The following is a 26558-nucleotide window of genomic DNA, read 5'->3' on the forward strand; positions in this document are numbered from 1 at the left end:
TTTTTCTCTTCCAATACTGTATTTACTTTAACAAGGGTGCCGTGCTAGTGTTCTCTAATAGTGTGTTTAAAATGTTCAAGACTATAGGGGGGCAAACCTCCAGTGCTGCTGCCCTGGAAACACCTAATTTGACTTTGAATGCTATTTCTTTATACCGTTTCTGCATTGGTTTCCCCCTACCAAAGACCACTCCTTTTGACATGGCACTGTTAATAACAAAACTCTTTCCTTTACAGAAAGCACTAAACTTTTCTGTGAATGTGTTAAAACGTTCAAAGATAGACTAAGAAATATAATCATAAATACTCCATTTTACCTCCAGTGTAAAAAATAACAAAAAATCCTGGTTTTGGATGAGGGAGGGTAAGTTTATAAAAATATCTTTCTTATTTCTGTTTAATTTTATCTCCCTTTCTGTTGGATATTTCCAGAAGATACATAAGAAGCCTCAAATATCAGGCTTTGTGGAGTCATTGTTCCCCACCAGCTCCAACATCTTATCAACAGTTTGGTGTTCTCCTCCTTTTTGTCCTCTCATTCCCCTTATTATAGACTTTTTCAGAAGCAGTAAACTCTCTCTGTCAGTCTGGGAGATCATCCAATTTCCAGGTCACTATCAGTCAGTTTCTGAAGATGGTGAGAAGGTCAGCTTGTTTCTTCTTTTCCAGGCTCAGTCATGTCACAACAGCTGAATTATCTCCACACAGGGCCTGAGTATATTTCCAGAACTTCAAAGTCAGGTTCACTCCAAGGCCCAAAGTCAGGGATTTTAGCATAAGGTGAAACAGGGCAAAGGTACAAAAGATAAAGCAAATTTAAAGCCCAATATCTTTTATTAATATCTATTATTATTTATTATTAAGATTATTGGTAATTGCATGGCTATCTTCTTAATCAAAAATGGATTAATTATGGTACAAGGTTCTAGCTTTGTAGGAGAAAGCATTACCTTAGCAGTTCTGACCAACTCACACTGCTAGCTGACAGCAAAATCAAAGATGGAGAATGTGAAAAAGATGGACCTCTGCAAAATATTGCAGGATCCAGATCTCACAATGGCTGGAAAATCTCAGCTCTCATGAGACCTAAGAAACTTCCACCTTCATGGGAGACATCTCGGTGGTGCCACCTCCCTTGGCCAGCAAAATGTGTCCCTTCCTGGCCAGGTAGTATCACAGACTTCACACTTTTTCAGCCCAAAGTCCACACTTCTCTTACTTCAGGAAACAAATACCTGTTTTCTTCCTTCAGAAGCAATTGAAGGTATTTGTCAAGTGTGATTGGGATTTTTCTATGCTGATTCCATATTTTGAATATCTGTTGTGCCTTATTTCCCCCCTACTTATAAAAATGCATTTAATTGTATACATTGTTTATGAGCTGCCACTTCGAGAGGGAACTTAGTATTTCTAAGTATGGTAAAGGTAAAGGTAAAGGTACCCCTGCCCGAACGGGCCAGTCTTGACAGACTCTGGGGTTTGTGCGCCCATCTCACATCTATTGGCCGGGGGCCAGCGCTGTCCGGGGACACTTCCGGGTCACGTGGCCAGCGTGACAACGCTGCTCTGGCGAGCCAGAGCCGCACACGGAACGCCGTTTACCTTCCCGCTGGCAAGCGGTACCTATTTATCTACTTGCCCCCGGGGGTGCTTTTGAACTGCTAGGTGGGCAGGCGCTGGGACCGAGCAGCGGGAGCGCACCCCGCCGCGGGGATTCGAACCGCCGACCTTTCGATCGGCAAGCCCTAGGCGTTGAGGCTTTAGCCCACAGCGCCCACAGCGCCACCCGCGTCTAAGTATGGTATGTCCTGACAAATTCAATGCATAGCATATTTCATAATAGGGTATGGGAAGATAGGAAAACACATTTTATCAACAAACCTGTTTGAGATGTGAATGAAAGTCAGATGGATTTGTTTGTAGTTTTCAGGGGTGATCAGCGTGAGATGTGGGCTCCACTATCCATTGTGACAAGGAACTTGAGAGGGTGGGAGGAAGAAAAGATAAAAGTGGAACAATTTAAAGAAACAAACTTGGCAGAAAATATTTATTAGGGAAATTATGAACCAACTTTCCGTAACAAACACTCACAAGGTGGGAAATACTTTTTAAAAAACAAAATTGAAAAAGAGCACATTAACTACTGAAAACTTGATCCCCTTCCCCTCTATCCTTTTTCCTTTCTCGTTCTGTGATGGAACTCCTATTTGGGGACTTCTTTGGCTTTTTTTCTGGCCCACGTAGGACCAGTCTGGATAGTTGGCCTTGGTGAAGATTTGACGTTTTCATCCCCAAAAAGTTTTTGACTTGAGTTTCTACTGAAATGAGGCTGCATTTTAATGCCGTATTTTAATCTTGTTTTTAAGTTGTATTTTAATCAATTGTTTTACACCTGGTGTTAGCCGCCCTGAGCCCGGTCTTGGCTGGGGAGGGTGGGGTATAAATAATAATTATTATTATTATCATCATCAGCATCATTATTATTATTATTAATTAAGCATTATTTTGCTGTCCTTTCAATGAGCCAACCTCTTGGACTAAGAAACCTGAACAAATCATTATTTTCATGATTTAGGTGTCCGTAGTCCATAGTCAATATGCCAAGGGAAAAGACAGCCTGTCAAACTACAGCAGCCCACACATGGAAATAGCATTACTGGGTTCTGCAGGCCGCAGAGCAAGCTCAAACCATCACCCAGTGTCAAGATGCAGCAGTGTAGGAGGTATAGATAAAATAGATAATGGAGGAAAAAGAAGAAAAGAAAGAGACTGAGAAGTCCCAAAGTAGAGTCTGGCAAAGGAGAAGAACAGGAAACAATCAGAGAGCTTTGCTGGCAAACTGCTCCCAATCTTCAAATGGCCTTACTCAATAGTTTCTTGTAGACCTTGAGCCACATAACTGGGGAAATCCTGAGGGACACTGCAGGACAGCTTTTACCCAGGGTAGCAATAGCTACCAGCACCACCTTCCAGAGTCTTCTAGCAAAGTTGGGGAGGGACCACCACAATTTTGTGACCCCCAACCACAAATCCTACTGCTATGGAAGAGGATGTCAGAAGCTACTGACATCCAGGAGAATGAATTGCTGACATCATATACCAACATCTTTGAAAGGTTGGGACCATCTGTAGTCTGCAGGGATACTTTTTGCTGTGTTCTTCATGGATAAAATTGTTTACATCCTGTACATCCTGTAGGATAGAACTTTTTTTATGTACGCTACAACAGCAGCAAGAATACTCATTGCAAAGTATTGGAAGACACAAGCTTTACCCACTCTGGAAGAATGGCAGATGAAGCTGATGGACTATATGGAACTGGCAGAAATGACTGGCAGAATCCGAGACCAGAGAGAAGAGTTGGTGGAAGAAGATTGGAAGAAATTTTAAGACTATCTACAGAAATATTGTAAAATTAATGAATGCTAGAATGATGTTGGATAGAAATTAAGTGGTTTCCAGCTGTAATGAAAATATGGGAATATGAAAAATGGGTTGTTAATAGGGAAAAATCTAATGTTACTATTTTAAGACCAAAGATTAGGATAAACAAAGAGGGTAAGGATTTGCTGAGCCAACAAATTGAACTGGAATACAAAAAAGGGAGGTATGAGGAGGTCCAGGAAACAAGCTAAGGAAAATAAGTAATAGAAAAATGGAGTGGTTTTTTAATCATTTTTATTTTTTTTGTTTTTTTTTTGTTTTTCATTTTGTATTGTAATATCTTAAAAAAATCTTAAGAAATATCTTATAAAAAAAATTGTTTACATCCTCTCCTTCCAAGATTCCATTATATCTATAGTCTGGAGTTGTTAGATGAGTTTCAGTTACTGCCCTCCAAGCATGGGAATATGGAGTACCAGGATGTGCCATGCAGTAAGGCAGAAAGTCCTCTATATAGGCAATTGCAGGAATGTGGTCCTGTTTCACATGGTTCTTCCCCCATAAAAGGGGTGAGCAGAATTACTCACCCATTTGTTGCAGTGCATTTGAGTCATTGCCTTGCAATTTTCCGTTATAGAAATGCTACGGAGCCGACTCCTACACCACGCAAACAGGATTTGCTAAAATGATTACCCAACCCAGTGAATTCCATCCAGCTGCTGTTAGTTTAAATAGCCTACTGTGCTAGTGCTGAAGGGTAGAAGTTTCCATCTGTAGCTCTTTCCACAGTTATAAATTTTAGTAACAACCTCATTTGAATCAAGTTGATGAACTATTATACTCATTGCAGGTATAAATGCGAAGAATGTGGGAAGAAGGGATCAAATGCAATCAAATATTTTGAAATGGACCATTTGTTTCTTTTTTGCACCTTTTTCTTAGCTGGTAGATTTGTGTCTACACTCAGCTCGTGAGATTCTCAAGTTCTGATGGAGAACAAAACTGCATAAAGTGGGGGTTATCAAACCTGTGGAAAAACAGCTAATATTAGCCTGTTTGCAAATGACATATCATACTTAATTAAAGAAAGGAGCCAGCAGTAGCCTTTTAAAACTTTAAGCATTACGTAGATATTTTAGAAATTTTGGGTCATTTTATGGATAGTGGTAAGAGATTTTTAGGCTCAGTTCCCCAATTCCTTGACAGAGTCAAATGAAAAATCAGTATCTTAAAGAAAGAACTCTATGAAGTGTACATTCATCAGAAATTCTGGCATTAAGGGATTTTACTACCTACTGGAAAATTTATATGATAATCTTAGTCTTTTGCACCAGGGACCCGGGGGACTTTTGACACCAGGAGAAACATCTCTTCCTTTTTGTAAGGTGTGCTAACTCAGGGCTGAAAAACCTGTGGTGACTTTCCAGATGTTACTGGACAATGAATCTCCTCATCTCTGACCATTGACCATGCTAGCTCAGCCTGATAGGAGTTGGGAATCCAACTGGTCTAACCACCAAAGTTAGGAAATCCACATTTTCTCTGGTACAGGGTTCTGAAAAATATCATCCCAGCATCCTTATTCCCAGATACAGTGGTACCTCAGGTTAAGTACTTAATTCGTTCCGGAGGTCCGTTCTTAACCTGAAACTGTTCTTAACCTGAAGCACCACTTTAGCTAACGATTTCTGTTCTCATCTTGAAGCAAAGTTCTTAACCCGAGGTACTATTTCTGGGTTAGCGGAGTCTGTAACCTGAAGCGTATGTAACCTGAAGCATATGTAACCCAAGGTACCACTGTACTGTACACTTGTATTTCTTTCTCCTCTCCCCTGACCCATGGAGACTCAACACATTGGATAGTTATGAGGGCACTGTTTGCTCCAACAAAAACTGGAAATTGGTTGAGGTCCAACCTGCTCTTCTTAAGCTGCCTATAAAAGAGCCAGTCCCCTGGCCTTACAGAGAGAACTCTCCTTTCTGTGGTTTCTCACCTGGCAAGCTCCTTGCACCATTGGGCAAGTCATGAGGACCCAGAGTTGCTGGATTCTGCCGATGAATCAGGCTTAGGGGAAGGCATTTGTGAGGACTCAGAATCAGGACCATCACCAGACCACCACACCAACCATGTGCATTAAAGATGTCAGAACACCTAATTCAGAAGCTTTTTGATAAACTCAGAAAAGTGGAGGTACCAAGAAGTCTAAATGTGTCTTATACTTAAGTCTACAGAAAAAATATCTGGCCCTCAAGCTCTCCTGGTTTTCATATTTTGAATAACATTCTTGATTTTTTCCATCAGTAATGGCTTTGCAATAAATTCCTTTTGCTAAAAATCTAACTGCAGGAGAACAGACTGTGAGAAGAAGTTTTCAAATCCAAAGCCTATAGGTTCCTTATCCTTCCTGCATAGCTTAGAGTCGTATGTTTGGAACTCTCATTTCTTTTGATGTTGTGTATGCTATGTCGCGTTCATGTTAATTTTCTGTTGTTTTCAACAAGAAGTCAAAATCTTACTCAGCATCTCTGCACTCTCCCGATATCTCTTGCACAAATATGTCAATGCAAATTCAGCTCTAGCAGAAAATAAATCATACAATTTGTATTTGTCATGTTGCAGACTTTGATAAAGGTGACTTTACTGTTTTATACAAATTTTCTTCTTGCAGAGTTTTAATCCATTTCTTATGAGAAATATATGCTACAATCCTTCCTCAAATATAAGTCTTACATCTGCTACATGGTATTTCTTTAGATATTCTCAAGCATGTTTTCAAAAGATTAATGTGATACTTTGGAAGTTTATCTGGGGTAATTCTCTACCTCATTTTTCTGCTTTAAAAATGCACTTGGCAATGTTGGAGGGAGGATTTAATTTTCCAGACATTAGTTTTATATCATGGTTAGTGGCAGCAGCTGGTAGCCCCTGGACCTGTGGGATGGCCTGTGGTCAAGCAGAGCATGTATTTGGGACCAGTAAGGTCACACGGGTCGGACCAAGGTAATCACATGGGCTGGACCAAGTTGTTCTGGTTTCCTTGCAAAGGTGTGGACACAAAAGCACTACAGTAAAAGTACTTGGCATCCAACTAAACCAAAAGTTGTCTAACCTCGGTCTAGAAGGGGTCCCCGCTGTCGCATTTTCTAGCGTGGGTCAGTGTTGCAAGAACCACACATTGTGCAGAAGTAAGCCACACTAAATCCCATGGAGATGGATCCCAGATAGGACTGGAGGCTAAATTGGTTAGTCTTAAAGGTGCCAGACAGAACTGTTAACAAGGTACCTCCTAAACCTTCAGCCTGATGGAAAAAGATTATTACCACCCAAACTGATTTGAATATGGAGGGATATTAAATGGACTAAGGTGTAGGAGACCAGGGTTGGAATCACCACTCATCTGTGAAGCTCTCTGGGTGACCTTGGTGTGTAGGACAAAAGTGAAATGTTCCCATTGGAGGAGATATGCCCTCTGTTACCGGCCACCCCAATCCCTGCTAAGCCATGCATGGGATTCCAGGGGTTTCCCCCTCAACCAGGGTCTGTGCTACTTTGGAGAATTGAAGATGTGACACAGGCTGTCATAGTTTTAAGAAATATGATTTATTCACATATTTACACCTGCATTTGGATGGAGGGAGTCCGGATCTTACAGCAGGGTCATCTCAAGAAGGGCTTGTCCCCCACAGCAGTGCAGTACTGGAGTCAAAGGCAATCCCCCTTCAGACAGCCTGCCCAAGATGGCTCTCTGTCTTTGTTATCCCATATTCTTCTTAGCACACCCTGCTATAGATACCCCTTTCCTGTCACCTCACATCCAGTTACCCTGGCAACATTCCAAACCCCCACCATTTGTTAATCTCTAGGGTTTGGGGGGGGTCCCACCACCAAACCTCAAAGAATTTAGAAATAATCATGGAGTTGACAGCAGCAACAATTTTCCAGGAAAATTGGAGGGTTAGGAAGGGGCGAAGTGCTCTGCCAAGTTAAATTCTGCAACAGAAGGCCTCTGAGGATCACAGATGACAACCAAGATGCTGCAGAATTAATATCAGTAGAAAGAAGACCAAGTGTCCTAAGTATGACTGTGTATGATGCATCTAAGAGAACTGTATATTAAACCAATTAAACCAGGCCCACCTGTTTTAATTGGGGCTACACAGAAAAGCTGGTCAGGGGAAGGAGCAACGTGAAGAAGCCAGTTCTGCTGGGTTTAGTTGCTACCTTAGGTCACTATCTTCACCAAGTCTACTCTGAAATAAGTCCTATTGAATTCAATTGAGCTTACTCCTGGGTAAGTGGGTTTGATTTGTTAAGCACCTTTATCATCCTCTTCTTTGGCGATCACTCATAGCCGAGTAAGATGGTCTTCATGAACATGGTTTTAACAGTGAGTCCATAAGTGAATGGAGGCCAATTCTGGATCCACACGTCCTGGTCTGACGGCCTTACTGAATGTATTTCTTATAAACATATCTCTTATAAAATATGTTTTCATTATCCTCTCTGCATCTGTCCAAGTGCAGCACTCTCCCTAGTATATCACATCAACTCTCTAAAAAGGTCAGAACATGGAGAATTTTTAACGTCAGGCAACATGTCAGCACATATGGCCACAAATGTTCCAGGAGCAAACATTTGGAAAATGTATGCTGCAATGGACCATCTTATTTTGGTGTCTAATCTGCTTAGTTTTCTCACAGTTTCTGACAACTTATAAATTTAGCTATTGATGACACTGAGTCCAGTTTTAAAATTTTTTAGATAGGTGGCCCTCTCAAGATAAGTGTGGAGTCCATTGCACTGTCATGTATCTTAATATAGAACAGAATTCTGGCTTGCATAGAGCCATGTGTGAAAATAGAGGCAGCATTCCTGGCTCAGCTGAGAGGCTGCTTTGATACAGGGATTGCAGCCGGCATGTATTTGCATGGCCTTGACCCCAAAATGTCCGGAATCATGGAGGAGATCCCCTGATTTCCTTCTCTAGTTGGGGAACCTTTGTTAGGATGACAGCTGGCCACCTTGAAGCATCTCTGCATGGAAAACTCCACATCATTGGACAGCTAGCAATAGTTCACCAACACAAGTAAGAACTGGAGAAATTAAGAGATTAAAAAAAAATATTTGCAGCACCTTCCACGTCAAAGGTAACTGTAATGGGTATGAGTTACTCGTGCGTAAACTGGTGCCTTTCTTGGTTAATTTGCCTTGTTAAAACTTTCTAACTGCACAGCCTCTCCTCATGGTGGCTGCCTCAGTCACTGGCAGAATCCGTCAGTGGGCGTTTCTTGAACCTCTTCCAACATAAAAGTTGTTTGACACCCAGTCTCCTCCTCCTCTCACTGCGCGGGAGTCTTCTGCGCAGGGAAGGCATGGGTAGCGGAGGACCTGGGCTCTCCTCACTGATGTCCAGTGAAGAGTCCTGGAGCCCTCTCTCCACTTCCCCCGTCTGCCCCCCTTTATCCCTGGTGTTGCGCTGATTGGCTTCCCCCTCTACTGAGCTGTTTCTCCCCCTGCTGCTGGGTCCTTTGCCAGCATCATCTGGGAGCCTCCCCTTCGCCTCTCGCTCCGATGTCAGTTCCCTGACAGTAGCCAACATGGTTCCCTCTGAATGTTCTTGCGCTGCAACTCCCATCAGCCCCAGCCAGTAGGGCCAATGGTCAGGGATGGGAGTTTTAGTCAAGCAACATTTGGAGGGCATCACATGAGCTACCCCTGAGCAGCAACGTCATGTGCTGGATCAGCCCTCTCTCACCGTCACTCAGTGGGGGGGGGGGAACACCACCGCTTGAACTCCTGCCACTTCAGGCAGCTGCTTCATATCACTTTGTCTGTTGGCAGCCTCAGTGTACATGACTGAGAAGTTGACTTTGTTTCTCTGCTTCTGCAGCCTGTGACATGTTTGGAGGAAACAAACCATAGCACTTACTTAGCCTCAGTACTTGGCTTTTGTGCTTCATTTGAAAAGGAAAAAGCACCATGAGCAATGGTTTGTTCTATGGTTTGCTTTCTCCAAACGTGGCAAGTGAGGAGCAAAGTGGGGCTTTTGAGACATGCCACACTGCTGCAGTATGCTGCCCATTCACATAAAACCATAGTTTATTTTAAATAATAGTAGTAACAACAACAACAACAACAACAACAACAACAACAACAACAACAACAACAACATATTATTTATACCCCGCCCATCTGGCTGGACAACCCCAGCCACTCCATAAAAATATTAAAATACTGTAATACATCAAACATTAAAAGCTTCCCTAAATAGGGCTGCCTTCAGATGTCTTCTAAAAGTCTGGTAGTTGTTGTTCTCTTTGACATCTGGTGGGAGGGCGTTCCACAGGGAGGGCGCCACTACTGAGAAGGCCCTCTGCCTGGTTCCCTGTAGCTTGTTTAATAGTGTTTAATGTAATGTGTCAGCTAGGCCAAAGAGGTATTCTTCATGGATAAATGAATTTCATCCCATCTTTCCTCCGAGATTAGATACATAAACCACTCTTCTGAGGAAGGACATGCTGTCATGTCAGTTTTCACCCTCTTTATCCAGCCCAACAACCAACTTCTATAGAAGGTCTTACCCTTTGGAGCAGGAGAAAACAAGCATGCTCCATCTTCAGTATTTTAGTTCACTCTTGACACCCGTGTAGCAGTTGCAAAGTATCTGAGTAGAAGGTGCACACTGTACTGCTTGAGGGGAAATTAATGCTTCTGCTCAGACACAGAACCCCTCTATGTGTCTGCACAAATGACCACTCAAAGAGCCATTGTTATGGTATACAGTGGTGCCTCGCAAGACGAAATTAATTTGTTCCGCAAGTCTCTTCGTCTTGCGAGTTTTTCGTCTTGCGATGCACGGTTTCCCATAGGAATGCATTGAAAATCAATTAATGCGTTCCTAGGGAAACCGCCTTCAGACCAGGTCCGGGGACAGTCTTTCCCCGGACCTCTTCTGAAGGCTGGGGGGGGGGACAAGGGCTTTTCTTCCCACCACCAGCATTTTAAAAAACCCCGGGACAGCGGAGGACTTCTCCGCTGTCCGGGGCGATTTAAAAGCCCCTGGGAAGGCAGGCAGGGGGGACAAAGACTTTTGCCCCCCGCCAGCCTTCAGAAGGTGTTCCCGCCCCCCCCGCCCCGCTTCGGAGCACAGTTCCGAAGCGGGGCGGTGGGGGAAGGTGTTCCCGCCCCCCTGCCCCGCTTCGGAGCACCGTTCGGAAGCCGGGCGGTGGGGGAAGGTGTTCCCGACCCCCGACCCGCTTCGGAGCAGCGTTCCGAAGCCGGGCGGTGGGGGAAGGTGTTCCCGCCCCCCCGCCCCGCTTCGGAGCACCGTTCGGAAGCCGGGCGGTGGGGGAAGGTGTTCCCGCCCCCCCGCCCCGCTTCGGAGCACCGGGAGAAGCGATCTCCCCGCAGCCCCTTGCTTCAAAAGAGGTCCGGGGGCAGCGGGAAGCGCTTCCCGCTGTCCCCGGATCTGGGGCTGCGGGGAGAAGATCGCTTCACCCCGCCGCCCCTTGCTTCAAAAGAGAAGACCCGCTGTCCCCGGGGCAAGCTTCGTTTTGCGAAGCAAGCCCATAGGGAAATTCGTCTTGCGAGGCAACTCGAAAACGAAAAAACTTTTCGTTTTGCGAGTTTTTCGTCTCACGAGGCGTTCGTCTTGCGGGGTACCACTGTAATAACTGAAATCCCTGTGTGAAAAAATTGGCTGTGTGAATCTCCCCTAATTGTGCTGTTCTAGTGAAGGGACTGGTAAAGCTATTACTGTGTGAACACAGCATGAAAGAGTGCAAAATTCACATCCCCGCATGCATTCTACATTCCCTGCCTGCTCTCTTCTTTTTAACTAGAATATTACCGGTCTGACGAAATACTTCATTTTATATGTACCTATGCAGGGTGGCGCTGTGTGTTAAACCACAGAGCCTAGGACTTGCCAATCAGAAGGTTGGTGGTTCGAATCACCGCAACGGGGTGAGCTCCCGTTGCTCGGTCCCTGCTCCTGCCAACCTAGCAGTTCGAAAGCACATCAAGTGCAAGTAGATGAATAGGTACCACTCTGGCGGGAAGGTAAACAGCGTTTCCATGCGCTGCTCTGGTTTGCCAGAAGCAGCTTAGTCATGCTGGCCACATGACCCGGAAGCTGTATGCCGGCTCCCTCGGCCAGTAAAGCAAGATGAGTGCCACAACCCCAGAGTCATCAGCGACAACCTGTTGGGGTCCCTTTATGCATTCTAGCTACAGCCTCATTGTTTTCCTTTACTAACGTTACTGTCTTAAAGTATCAGCTTACTCTGTTGTATAGACTTTGTCTAATCTGATCTTGTTATACGACATATTATCCATGCACATCAAAAACAGATGGTGTTTCCATCCGGCTGGAGTTGTGCTAGTGATGGACATTTGTACATCTGAGCGGAATTAAGGAGGAAAAGCTTCCCAAAGAAGGGCATCATGTGTACCTATCCTTTTCCATCATCCAGGGAAAGGATTCCAGAGGGTGCCTCATGGCTAAGGGATACAAAGCCCGCCTCCGCTTTACCATAGGCTCCTGATTCTAATCCAGTCACAAGAAAACTGCTACCAATTATAGTTTATCTGGTCTCTGTGTGATTGGGGTGGGAGGTAGGATAGAGACAGGAATTCCAAAATAGGATTTGGGTTGCTTTTGTAGCTTTTCACTCTACAAGACAGAACAATTTCATTATAAGGTAACGTTCAACCCAAAAAATCTAATTTAGAAACTAAAGAACTTGATAATCATGAGCATGGTGGCATTGCCTGGACTTTTGACTCAAGCCTATCTATCTATCTATCTATCTATCTATCTATCTATCTATCATCTATCCATTTAAATTGATCAACCCCTTGATTGTAAATTTTAAAAAAGCCCTCAAAAAAAACAAAAAGGTAAAATAATACATCAAAACATGCAAGAATTTATTATAGTAAAACAGATGAAAATTCCCATCAGCATTTATTCACACCCCTACTTTTGGAAAAGACAAAGAGTTGCTCACTGAGCCTTCCACCCTTAAGTAATGGTGACTTGGAGGATAGGTGCTGATGAGTTTCCTGCAACATAATTATGTCTGGGTGCTCTTGGAATAGGGCAACCTCAGCTCCAATTCTTCCTACTGCTGAGGTCAGGCTTCTAACATGGAATGAGAGGGTTTTTAAGGAGCACTGAGTAGTTGCTGGGAGATCAGCAAATGGTTTTGTGACTTTGATAAAGCCTGGAACAGCCTTCCTGGCTTGCAAACCTGGGCCTTCCTGGAGGCTTTTGTTTAACACTGGACTAATGTAATTGGTAGCTATAAAAATGTAAAACAGAACCAGCCTTGCCAAACAGGCCACCTTTAATTGCCTTGGGAGCAGAAAACCGCACTTATGCGAAATCATGTGGTACCATCAGCCAGCTTCACTGATGTTGAAAGTTGAAGATATTTTATCATATTTTCATCTTGTTGGTTGTCTCTCACCACCCACTGTCTCTCTCTGTGCTGCCAGGCACCAGCTTGATCTCAGTAGGCAGGAGACCCAAAGGGCAAGTTCTGCCACACAAAACAATTGTGTTCTTACAAGTGCGGTTGTGTGGCCAACTTCACCGATTGAAATGGTTGCTGGGGCACGTGTGGGGTGAGGTGACCTCATAGGGAAACTGGTCATGAGTTCTTAAGGGCTTTATAAAAAAGGTAAAGGTAAAGGGACTCCTGACCATTAGGTCCAGTCGCGACCGACTCTGGGGTTGCAGTGCTCAACTTGCTTTATTGGCCGAGGGAGCCGGCATACAGCTTCCGGGTCATGTGGCCAGCAGGACTAAGCCGCTTCTGGCGAACCAGAGCAGCGCACGGAAACGCCGTTTACCTTCCCGCCGGAGCGGTACCTATTTATCTACTTACACTTTGACGTGCTTTCGAACTGCTAGGTTGGCAGGAGCTGGGACCGAGCAACGGGAGCTCACCCCACCGCAGGGCTTTATACCATACAGTAATAGCAACATCTTGAATCCTGGCCCAGTAAAATCACTCTTCCGTTTCTTTGCAAGGCAGCTTGCTGAGTAGCAGAAGAAGTCATATTTTGCCCAGCCAGCATGTGAGCAAAGCAATATTTCTTTTGCTACTATTGATTTTGACACATGATGGATCTTTGGTGCTTGTGGGGGGCGGGGAAGCAAGAGTGGAGAGCACTGATGCACAAAGTGTTAGTCTTTCTTTTCTACTTATATTACTTATATTGGGGGATACTCATTTGCTTCTGTTACCTTTTTCTGGGGGGGGTGAAAGCTCTGATGGGTTAGCATGCATCCTTGATTGAGGACACTTTTTATTTTCGATGGACAGGGTTTATTATTATTATTATTATTATTATTATTATTATTATTAATACCCCACCCATCTGGCTGGGTTTCCCCAGCCACTGTGGGCGGCTTCCAAGACAATATTAAAATACAGTAATGCATCAAACATTAAAAGCTTCCCTAAACAGGGCTGTCTTCAGATGTCATCTAAAAGTCTGGTAGTTGTTGCTCTCTTTGACATCTGGTGGGAGGGCGTTCCACAGAGCGGGTGCCACTACCGAGAAGGCCCCTCTGCCTGGTTCCCTGTAACTTGGCTTCTCGCAGCGAGGGAACCACCAGAAGGCCCTTGGAGCTGGATATCAGTGTCCGGGCAGAACGATGGGGGTGGAGATGCTCCTTCATGTATACTGGGCCAAGGCCGTTTAGGGCTTGAAAGGTCAGCACCTTCAAAGGTCAGCACCTGAATTATGGCAAGATGGGGGCGGGGAATGTGCTTTAGCCTCTCCTAAAACCATCTTTCAAATGTATGGTGCTTATTTTATATAAATATAATATTGTGCTGCATATGTGTAAATGCGTCATTCTTGTTATTATGTTTTATGCCACTTCTTTTGGGTGGTGCCTGTGTTCCTCCTCCTGTTCTTAAAAGAGCAGTGTGTGTTGAGGATAAAGGCCTTTTGGAAATGATGGTGCAGCAGGCCATGGATCTTGGAAATCGTAAGGAGGCCTCTCCACCTGAAAAAGACAGGACACAAAGTGTAGCCTAGAGGCCTTTAAAAAATCTCTTTTGGAGAAGGGAAGGTACTAAAAAGTGGCTGCATTAAAGATATTGCAAGATATGTACAGTCTTAAATAGCGGTTCATTGGACCCAGGTTCGCAGGTTTGCTGTGCTCCTGGACTCGGCCCTTAGCATGGATGCCCAAGTCTCTGTGGTAGCCAGGAGGGTATTTGCACAATTAAAACTGGTATGCCAGCTTCACCAATTCTTTGAGGTGCCTGGCAGAGCCTCCAACATTTCTCAGGTGAAAAGAGGGACTGCCTCTTCTACATCAAGAAGCTTCTTCTGCATTTGATCTCACCATATACACCATGGGTAGGCAAACTAAGGCCCGGGGGCCGGATCCGGCCCAATCGCCTTCTAAATACGGCCCACGGACGGTCCGGGAATCAGCTTGTTTTTACATGAGTAGAATGTGTCCTTTTATTTAAAAGGCATCTCTGGGTTATTTGTGGGGCATAGGAATTCGTTCTGTTTCTTTCTTACTTCAAAATATAGTTTGGCCCACCCATGGTCTGAGGGACAGGGGACCGGCCCCCTGCTGAAGAAGTTTGATGACCCCTGATATACACATGCACCTGTCAGCTTGAGCCAATTACAGCTGTCTGCTGAACCAACCTCTCAGGATTGTTGTAAAGCAAAATGTGCAAGGGAAGGGGTCGTGTACCACACCTTCAACAGATAAATGGAATGAAATTAAATTTTAGCTGTAAGCTGCCTCAAGTCCCTGTCAGGGAAGAAGGTGGGATATAATAATAGTAATAGAAATAGAAAGTGTGGGAATGATCAGGAACATACCAGAGAGTAAATCCTATTGAACTCAATGAGACTTAGTTCTAAGTAAAAATGCTTAGGATTGCAGTGTAAGTCTTTACCCAGTTACATGGGAGTAAGCTTCACTGAATACAGTTGGACTTACTTCTGAGTAGTTATGTAAAGGCTCCATTTACAATAAGAAGCATCAACACTCCATTTGTTTCCTTAAAAATGGCTGGCTACTGAAGCATTGCAATTAAATTATATAAAGAAGAGTGGTTACATTCTGTTTCAAAATTATAGAAAGGGCTTCATATTAGGGTTGCCATATTTCAAAAAGTGATAATCCAGACAGAAAAGTTGTCGAGTGTTTTTTTTTGTTTTGTTTTTTTTAGTTTTGGCCAAAGTTTTTGAGTCTTTGGGGGGGGCAAAATCTAAAAAAAAAAACTTTTTGAGCTATTTTTAAGGAAATTTGCCAGATGTATGGCAACTCCGCTTCATATGCCATCAAACTATAATTATCCACAATTTATAAGTTGCATTTACATTTGGTGAATATTTCCGTGCCCCTTTTGTGTTTCTCGAGGTTTTTTTTAGACATTAGCCAAAACAAAAGTTGTTGTCCTAGAAGTTAAGATTGTGCAAATTCAATCCCAAGCTGGCATCAGGTGAAGCTGAGAGAACTGGCCGCCCCCCAGTTTGCCAAGCTACCTTTGGCCCATATATAGCAGTTCCTTACAATCAGATGTGAGCTTGGCTGGACTCAGGCTGACCTTCTTCTTGGTGGGTGTACAGAAACTGGATAGATACCTTTACTGTATGAGCGGTTTGAAGAGGCCTGCATGGACTGCTTAATGAAGGGATATTGCAGAGGCTCAGCTGAGACAGACATTTGGCAGGAGGAACAGTATTAATAATGTCATTGCAGTGAAAGTCAGCTGTTCCCTAGCTACAACGCCAAGCATTACAGACGCCATCCAGAAATATTTCATCCACCTGCCAGGAGTTCAGAGCAACTTGGCAAGCTTCTAATTTTAAACCCAGCGAAATGAAATTGCTCCCTCATTTTATTGTAACAATATACATGCATGTGGAGAACATTAAGGAATGCATGCGCTCTCTCTTTCTCTCCCAGTGAAATAAGCGCGGGCTGATGTTTTGCAGTCTTTGTGGGTCCAGCCAGCTAGCTTTATCTCCTCTCAAGCAGTGCCCATTTTGGCATCCTGATTTTGAAAAAGCATGCTTGCCACGTGAATCTCTCAAACTGGACAAGAGGATGAGGTTGAACAGATCATTCTGTAACCTTTTGAAATCTTCCTTGAGCTATGGCACAAAGTGCCGTAAGACAGAATATTGCTTATGTTTACTTGACTAGCAGTTGTCCTGCCTTCTCTTTGAGCAGATGAGGGCATCTTATATCTTACTCTACCAATTTATGAAGCTATGAGGATATAAAAATAACTTGGTATAAAGCTGATGAAAGACAGTTGTGGAAACAAGATTTACTTCCTGAATTAAGCGGGTCCATTAATTACAAATGAATGCTGTTTTATTTTCGTAAAATAGAACAAGATGGTGGGGGGAGTGAAATTTGGCTCCCAGGTGGCATGGCTCAGCCCGCAAATGACCACTTAGAAAAAAATATCAGCCGAGTCAAATCTTTAGATAAGCAGCCATCTGATTTGTGTGTCTGAAGCCCATTTAAAAGAATGGGAAGGGAAGATCAGCAGGCAGCTGTTGCTTCTAGATCTCAAGCTATGCAGTTTTGAAAAATAAGATATGTGGTGTGTCAAGTATGCGCAACGTGAAATGTTATGCACCTATATACTAATTAATCTTTTAAAAATGTTTTTAAGTTCATTTCTTTTCAAAATGTATTTTTATTTCCAGTTCAGCTTTCTGAGTTAGTGATGTTGACTGTGTAAATAGATTTTTATAATTTTATTTCATATAAGTATCAAAACATACAAAAGTTTAAAAGATATACACCCCATATCAAAGCCATGTTTCTCTTATATAAAACACATTTACAATAGGCATAATATCACCTCCTGTATGGGGTTTAAGCATTCAGCATGGTTATAGCTCAGGTCCAAAGAGTTCCTTATAGAAACAGCATCTGCGCTCCCATGTCACAGACATGTTAAAATGCATTGAGAGATTTCTTGAGCACCATCAGTTTGATTAATAAAAGAGCATCCCACCATTTCCCCAGCTATTATTATTTCAAAGGTAGCGCTATTCATATCCAATGATAAGCACAGATCACTCTAGCAACCTCTAGTGTATTTAATACTACAACGTGTTTTGTTCTGAAAACTAGGTCCAGTATAAAATTAAGAAGAAAGACCATCAGAACCATAGGCACATTGACAATGGTAAAGAAGGATAATGCGCTGATAATCGCTTTCCAAAATGCTTGAGCTGTGTGACATGTCCATTACATGAGGATATCTGCAGTACTCTGTTTTTGGCATAGTGCCAGCAATGACTATTCTCATCTTTATAGGTAATTTCAGAGGTGTTAAATGGTATTTTTATTCTCATTTTTATGCAGTTCTCTCTCAATCATGAGGTCACAGTAAATTAATTTATAGGTCTGAAAAGGAAAGACCAAGCCTTGTAAGAAATTTTCCTTCTAGATCTTTTTTTCATCTTCGTTTATAATGTGTTACAGCTGTAGTGTTCATGTATACTAATATACAATATATATATTTAAAAGAACTTTTTGCCTGGCCACAAGTTATTTCAAAATCCATCAGATGAAGTTTAGGTAACAATATGTTTTATTCACTAAATCAGAACTTCCAGTATGTTCATGGCGATTGGAGTCTGGATCTCTAAAAACTGGAGCAAATTTTGAGATTGAGGGTGAAATCCTACTGTGACCACTGTCCCATGTGGACAGTAATGTATTAAGTATAACATTTTGAAACTTTTAAAAAGAATTATTTGTGTTTTCCTCTTTGTGCTCCAGAGAATGGAATGTAGAGGAATTTTACAGAAGGGGTGTTCAACATTTTTAGTTCCTGAATCACCTTTGTCTGTTATGCATGCAATTTTGTAGTGGTAAATTAAGAATTTCACGTCCTTCATGATTCACTCTAGGTTTTCTAACTGGCCATATAAATCTGTCATTGCTGAGGAATTAAAATGACAGGTGTCAGGAGTAGCACTTCCCAGCAAGACAAGGCTTTGTCTAGCTTCAACGATTTCTCAACATATTGTTTTGAGTTTGAGGGGTTAGTTGGCCTGATGCCCAAGTCTCTTGAAATTGTTGGAGTCTTGGTTCCGGTGAGGGTTAAAATCTAATGTAGGATTCCACTATTGAATTAGCCAAGCAAGGGTCATGGATACCACCTAAGTATTGTCCTTAGACTGACAAAGGAAGCTGCTCTGTACCAGAGGGCAGGTGAATGGGCTGGTAGTGAAGAAGACAGGCCAGAGTGGTGAGAGTCATGCTTACTTCTGCTGGAATCCAAGTCTGTGACTGTGAGAGAAGCAAGACCTTCTGGGCTATAAGTGTTGTGAGACCATCCATCATAGGTGCAGGTTGTATATATGTGTAAATCATACATCATAAAGACACCACAGTCTCTGCTGTGCTTCATTCCAAGGAAACTGAACTCTGGGTAAGCACCTGGAACCCCTGGAATCTTGCACCACTCAGAGATTGGGGTAGCGTGCAACAGTATATTTGGACAAAATAGTAAATTCAGCTTTCATTCAAACCTTGCTAAAGTGGAGGAAATGGTTTTTTATTTTAGCATGTTTAAGCACAGGGGCGTCTTACTCATAGAGACTAGTGGCGTGGGGTGCCAGTGCGCCATGTTCTGGAGGGTGCCAGGGAAAAGGCGGAGGCTGGACAAGGCACCTCCCGGCATCAGCTCACCACCCTCGCCCGCCTCCGCCATGCCACGCCGAAGGAGCGCTGTGCCCAGAGCCTCCATCTATCATGGCCACCGTGGCACAAAGCAGCCAGCTGAGCCGGGAGGCGCTGCGACCAGCCTCCGCCTCTTCCGCGCTGGAGGAGCCACCCTCCAGCAGCACCGTCCTCCCTAAAAAACTCTGGGAAACCGGGGGGGGGGGGCACCAGAGGGAGTTTTTCACCCCGGTGCTGGATATGCTTAAGTAAGCACCTGGTGATCAGGAAGGGGTTTGCATTGAACCTCCTGCTAAAACAAAGGTTCCCTTCTCATTTTTAGTGATGTCAAGTGATTGACAGGTGACCAACCCTGCCCAGCTGTCAAATTTAACCCACAAGGCCAGGCCTGATAATGATCTGACCCACAGAGCCAAAGAGATTCCCCACAAGTGCCACAGATGTTTATCTTGTAGCCAATATTATTTTTAGTAATGCTGTAAATTTTGCCTTTATGTTTAATGCAAATGGTTCTATTGATATAGCAAATATTTTTGGCAATATTGTGTTGTATTGTACTTCTTCTGATAACAAACATTTTTAATATTTAGAAAGAGACATACTGATGGAAATGAATGTGTAGAGACCACATTGAACCAGCATAGAATGAAATATTTAGTTGCATACTTTTTTCAGTGTCAATATTTTGGCAATAATTTTATTGACAGGATAAGAAAAATCTATTTTCACATGTAGATGAATGCAGGCCATCAATGCACAGTATTCACTCTGAGTGACACAGCTAGATGCTTCCAAGGTTGCCAAGTCAGGAGAACCCCAGAGCCCAAGATGTCAGGGCCCAAACCTGAGCCTATGGGCATCCCCTAGTGATGCCATTAAGAATGATGCCTTAAGCATTAGCCACAGTCATGAGAGCATGTCATTCAAATAAAATAAAAAGCAGACCCACATTCCCTCATAACCCTAACCCTTAACCCTGACCCCAACCCTAACACCTTGCCCAAAGCCTAATCCCAAACCTTTACTACCACCCCAGCCATAACCCAAACTTTACCCTAAAACTAATTGAACAGTACACTTAACCCTCCCCCTCATTCTAAATCAACTTTATTCCCAACCCAATCTTCATCTTAAACAGACACACTCACCCTAATCTTAACCCTAACTCCTATTGCTAGCTTTAGCTCTAGCTCTAGCTCTAGCTCTAGCTCTAGCTCTAGCTCTAGCTCTAGCCCAAGCCCTAACCCCAAACCCTAAACCTTGGCCTAGGCCCAACCCTTAAGCTAACACCCTATCCCTAATCCTAAACTCTAATCCTAACCTCCATAACAACCCCCTAACCTAATCCCAACACCTAATATCTAAAATGCACCTAACAAACACATAGCAAATACCTAGCCCTAATCCTAGCCTTTTTATTCTGCCTGCAGCTCTCTGTGCCTGCTTTCATTGATCCCTGGTTTGGAGTTTGGAGTTGAAACTTTAGGGTTTGCCTGGGCACACCCCCTGCACACACTATGTTGTGTGTGTGTGTGTGTGTGTGTGTGTGTGAAGATAAAAGGATTTGCAGGGAGGAATTCATAGTATTCTGAAGATCTTTTGTCAGCTCCTTGCCGATGGAGATAGCAGTGTGGCATTTGATGATAGCCAAACGTATGTTTGACTGTCAGCTTTCACTTCAAATAAGAAATCAAAACAAAGGGATTAACTTCTTGTTGCTTTGAAAGTTGTTGCTTGCAGGGTGGAAGGACTGCCTTGTGTATTGGAAGTGGCTGAAACTGCAGCCGTGATCTTGCCCAAACTAATTACTGCAGTCCAGCAATTATTGGATGAACAATTAAAAGTAATTAGAGACGAGGCTGATAAAATGGTGAATGAAAACAAGACCAGACAAGGGTTACTTCCGGGTTTCATCGCTCGCGCATGCGCAGGCGCGCAAAATGATGTCACACGCATATGCAGAAGCGGCGGATTGTGACCCACACGTGCGCAGGTGCGGGTTGCGTTCTGCTCATGTTGCAAACAGGCCTCCGGAACGGATCCCGTTCGCAACCAGAGGTACCACTGTACAATCTAAGCTGGCACCAACAGAGCTAAGAGAGAAAGGGATCTGCTTCCCGTCTGTGGCAAGATGAGGAGAGGAGAAGGTGCCAGACACTGGAGGCCCAATCCCTCCCCAAAAATATAGGGGGGGGGACCAAAAGGGCTCAGCCCCTAGAAGCCACTGCTCCTGACAATTTGTAGTCATATACTGTACTGCATCAGAGAGATGCCAGATAGACAGAGAATGAAAACTGGTAAAATTGTAAACACAGCAGTAAATTTTAATGTGTTTTTTAAAGCAACCATTTGGATAAGAATGTTCAGCACCTACTGCCTCCACTGGGTAGTGAGGTGTTTGTTTTTTAAGCTTAAATATTTCCATACTCCAGTATGAAATCCACATTTATTATGAATAGCTTCTAGTATTCCAGTGATGTAATTCACCCACTAGGACCTAAGAGGCTCCAAGCACAACTAGGCCAATATTCTAATTCTTCACTTTAGATTATCAGTAAATTACTAAACACACACTGCATATTCATTTTGATGGCCTCCTGTGCTGTGGGATTAAAAATAGTGCTTTCCCCCCATCCACAGGTGGTCCTTTAAGCAGATTAATGTCATTTGTAACGGAATATCACAATACAATTTGCACATGGAGAGGTGTTTTCGAACCCTCTGAAGTTTGGGACTTTTGCTTTGAGCCTGAACAAATGCCTGACCTTCTCATTTAACAACCAGGGCAGGTGGACTATCAGACAGATTCTCGGGGGGTGATAGAATCATTCTAACTGTGGGGATTCAAGGACAGGTTATAGCCGACTCACAGGGAACTGAACAAAGTGAGGCAGGAATGCCAAGCATTTCGACACAGCGCAGTCCAGCAAGGCTGGTGGCAATAGGACTGCTCTAACAAGGTAAGAAGAGCCCTGCTGAAGCAAAGTCAAGGGCTCCCTGTTTCGGTCAGGCGTGGAGTGTGGGAAGGCAGTGACTGCATGGGCCAGAGGTATACAGTCATGGGCCAGAGGTATACAGTCATGTCAGGTACTGACATGAAGTCTGGTACTACACCTGGTCAACAGGAACAGAGGTCAGGAGGCAGGAAGCATTACCATGGATGGGCTGATGGTCTCATGTCAGACTGAAGAAGAGACACAAGGCACAAGGAGAGAGAGGTCCGTCCGCTGGACCTTCCCAGAAAGATGGGGCTTTATATATTTTTTTATATATAATTTTTATTAGGGTTTTCTCATATATATATTTTTAGACAAACACAAAAACATCAACATACATATCAACACTACACACAAATAACACGTATAATTTTAAAACCTTATTTTCTTAACCACTTTCCCGGACTTCCCCCACCTCCCCTTCTTGCATCCCAATTCCAAAATTTAGCTCAGCAAGTTCTTTGTACCCAAATTATCCCTTATTAATATTTTACTTAATTTGTCTTAATTAGCCAATTTTAAACTTCTAAATCTCATTTTAATACTCGACATTAACCCCTTTTTCTAAGGTCGAACCAAGTTCCCTTTCACTAATTTCCCAATTATTAAAATAATTACAAAACATCTTGACAAATGAAAACATATGATTATACCCCTTTGGATTCCAAAGCTTTTCCCCCCCTCCCCCGGTTTCGATCCCCAAGAATTGTGAAAGATGGGGCTTTATAGGGCCTGGGGATCTTCTCTGGTTTGGGAGGTTAGCTGATCATGTTTCGGCTGGGATGTGTGTGTGTCGGGTGACAGCATTTGGAGCAGCACAGCAGCCTTCACATGTCCTTGCCATGTATAACCAGCCCAGAGCACTGGTGTCACAGGAGCTGAGATGCTGAAGATGCTGAAAGCCCTGTTTCAAGAGACAGCTTGTTGTAGCATCCCATTTCTAACAGTATATTGTTATTAACATTAGCATTAGCCTCAGAGTGACTTACAATTATAAAATCATCCATGGAACAAAATTTAAAATAAATAGATAAAGGTGTTCCTAATGTAATAACATAAAAAGGGCAAAACCTACACCAGCCTGCTAAAAGCTGAACACCCAACACACACTTGGGTATCATTATATTATGTGATATCATATTTCATTATAATATCTAGTACAGTAGTCAGGCAGATCACTCCAGGATGTTGATAATGTTTCAACGGCTTTGGCTGTTAATTTTAAATATTTTTAAATATTTTAATTGCTTTTAACTTTTTTATTGATAATTTTAATATTTCTTGTGAATTGCTTAGAGGTTTTACCGAAGTCAAGCTAAATATAAATTTTGTTAAATAAATAAAATGAGGGCATGAAGGCAAGAGTCCTTCTCAGTGGTTGGCCTACAACAGGAGGGGAAAATATGTGGCCCTTTATTGTCATCTAACGCTACTCCAATCATCCCTAACCATTGGCCATTCATATATATATATATATATATATATATATATATATATATATATAACAATTTTAACAAACAAATTATCAATCAGTATAACCATTTACATTCCCCCCCTCTCTCTGCTCCCCCCAAGGACTTCCCTCAGCTCCCCTCTCTGGTTTCTTTGCACATATTGTTCTCCGCATATTGTAAAATTGTACATATCATTGTCTTACCTATCATATATTCAACTAATAAATTTTTGTATGTTTATTCAAAACCTGCCAAGGAGTCCAAATCATTTTGTTGTCTTTTTAGATAATTTGTAAAAAGTTCCCATTCTTCCTTGAAGTCACGATTGTCCTTGTCAAGCAGTTTATATGTCAACTTGGCCAGTTCCGCACAGCTCATCAGTTTTTCTTGCCCCTGCTCTTTCGTTGGGATTTCTTCATTCTTCAACCATTGGCCATTTTAGCTGGGGCAAAGGGTACTCCACCACACAAAGTGCCACATGTTCCCCATCCCTCATCTGTAGCATCTGATATTCAAATGAATGTTTAAACTGAGCATAAAGGTAAAGGTAAAGGTACCCCTGCCCGAACGGGCCAGTCTTGACAGACTCTGGGGTTTGTGCGCCCATCTCACATCTATTGGCCGGGGGCCAGCGCTGTCCGAAGACACTTCCGGGTCACGTGGCCAGCGTGACAACGCTGCTCTGGCGAGCCAGAGCCGCACACGGAACGCCGTTTACCTTCCCGCTGGTAAGCGGTACCTATTTATCTACTTGCCCCCGGGGGTGCTTTCGAACTGCTAGGTGGGCAGGCGCTGGGACCGAGCAGCGGGAGCGCACCCCGCCGCGGGGATTCGAACCGCCGACCTTTCGATCGGCAAGCCCTAGGCGCTGAGGCTTTAGCCCACAGCGCCACCCGCGTCCCAGGCAAAAAACTGAGCATAGCTCTGTTTAAAAAACATGGTTAATAATCAGGGATAGATTTGTCATTTGAGAATTTGTGTAGCTTTCTTTTAAACCCAACAAACCGAGTGACCATCACTACATATTGTGACCAGGAGCTCAAGTTTATACTGTGCTGTGTGCAGAAGTAATTTCTTTTGTCTGTCCTGAACCTCCTGCAATCAATTTCATTGGGTACCCCAAATTCTATTATTCAAAACTTTGCGGTTTCCCACCCGTTTCCTCCTTCTTTGTCAAGGCAGCACTCCTCCTTCTGGAGTGATTTCCCCCACTCATCTTGCTGACAATTTATCCCTATTACTCTAGAAATTAGTGTCCGATGATGGTCTGTGCTTGGTGTTCAATAATATGCATTTTTTTTAGTCTGATGGAAAAGAATGGGGGAGGGGGTTCTTGAAAAAAAGTTGTTTTCATGTGTTCAAAATCCTTATCCTTAATAGAACTTACAAGAGAAAACCTGAAAAGGTGGTCAGTAGACCAGTAAGTTCTTAAATCAAAACCCCTAAAATCAAAGACAGACCCACATCTAAACAGCTTTAATTGCAGCTGCTGTCTAGGAGATTCAACATACACCTTTTTGGGCTGGCTTTTTAAAAAATGCATCTTTGTTTTTGTCTTTCTTTTCAGTTATGTGGCTGCGGTCTCTTGGGTGTGGGAATATGGCTGTCCGTGTCACAAGGAAACTTTGCCACCTTTTCTCCCAGCTTCCCTTCACTGTCGGCAGCAAACCTGGTCATTGCCATCGGTACTATCATCATGGTGACTGGCTTCCTAGGCTGCTTGGGTGCTATCAAGGAAAACAAGTGCCTCCTCCTAAGCGTAAGTTAGCAAGTAATATAAACCACGAGTCGGGGGCTGGACTGGAGATGGGCGATATCAGCTTTTCCACATCGAGGTTTGGCAATACAATGCAATGCTGAAAAAACAAGGTGCATTGTCCTCTGCCCGCGAGGCACCGGGTGAAACTGCCGCAGCTCTCCCCTCAGGAGCCGAGGCGGTTTCACCCAGGCGCTTATGGGCTGGACAACACAGCTTGTTCCCCCTCCCCTGCTGAGACAGCCCCAGGGCTCTCCCCGCTCACATGAGGGCGGCAGGAGCATCAAGGCTCCTTAAACTTCTAAGCTGGGGCAAGGGCAGCTGCACACTCCTCAGTCGAGCAGTTTAAAGATGCAGAGGGAGGAACAAGCTGTATCAGCACCTCCCCAATACAGCTTGTTTCTCCCTCTGCATTGTATGAGGAGCCAACTGCGATGTTGGGCTCACTCAGTGGTATATTGCTGGTGAAACCACCGCCGCTCCTGAGTCGCACCCGCTGGAGCAAGGAACTCTTGACACACCCTCCAACAGACGCTACTAGCAGAACGACTCCGGAGTAGTGGCAGTTTCACCAGCGATATACCACTGAGTGAGCCCGACATCGCAGTCTACTCCTCAAACTGGTCCTGGGCGATGTATCGATATATCACCCAGGCCTAGTCTGGACACAACTGTCAAGTAAACCATGGCTTAACTCAGCAGCATGGCGGCAGCAGCAGGAGGAGGTGTAAAATGGCCAATCTTCTCTCCAGGAATCTGCATGTTGCCATTTATTTGATTTTGAATTAATTTTAGAATGCAGTGTTACTTTTATTGTTGTTAGCCGCTCTGAGCCCGGCTTCGGCTGGGGAGGACGGGATATAAATAAAATTTTATTATTAATTATTATTATTATTATTATGTTTGCACTAAGTCATGATCATGCCCTGTAGAAAAGGTGAATGAACTTTGGAATGGTTCATGCATCAATGCAAGCAAATGTACAGTGCATTCACAATACACAAGGTTTTTGTTTTTTGTGTAATACACACTTTCCCGATAAAATTAAAACAAAAAAGTTCACAAGGTGGTCTGAGAATAACCTTAAGGATTTCCACTTAATAATTTCAAAGAACATAAGAAAATGGTGATACATTTCAATGCTACTTTAATTGCAGTATTTAATTATGTTACTAAGTATGTTACTATTTACCACACTGCCATTTACATCAGGTATATTAAAGCTTCAAGTGATTGTAACATTCTTCTTTCTTTTGCTT

General features: G+C 43.3%; 2 protein-coding genes across 5 annotated transcripts in view; one reads left to right on the forward strand and one right to left on the reverse strand.

Moving 5' to 3' along the window:
• Positions 1-26558, reverse strand: part of JAKMIP1 (janus kinase and microtubule interacting protein 1) — a 327688-nt gene that overhangs the window by 127547 nt on the left and 173583 nt on the right. The gene's annotated exons all lie outside the window — the stretch shown is intronic.
• TSPAN9 (tetraspanin 9) overlaps positions 1-26558 on the forward strand; it is a 134550-nt gene that overhangs the window by 95636 nt on the left and 12356 nt on the right. For all 4 annotated transcript variants that reach the window (XM_082238583.1, XM_082238582.1, XM_082238580.1 and 1 more), the window contains one exon: positions 25111-25302. In XM_082238583.1, coding sequence (XP_082094709.1) covers positions 25111-25302 — 192 coding nt within the window. The remainder of the gene's footprint in view (positions 1-25110; positions 25303-26558) is intronic.

Source organism: Podarcis vaucheri (genome assembly GCF_965113315.1).
Source record: "Podarcis vaucheri genome assembly, chromosome: 9".
Lineage (NCBI taxonomy): Eukaryota > Metazoa > Chordata > Lepidosauria > Squamata > Lacertidae > Podarcis > Podarcis vaucheri.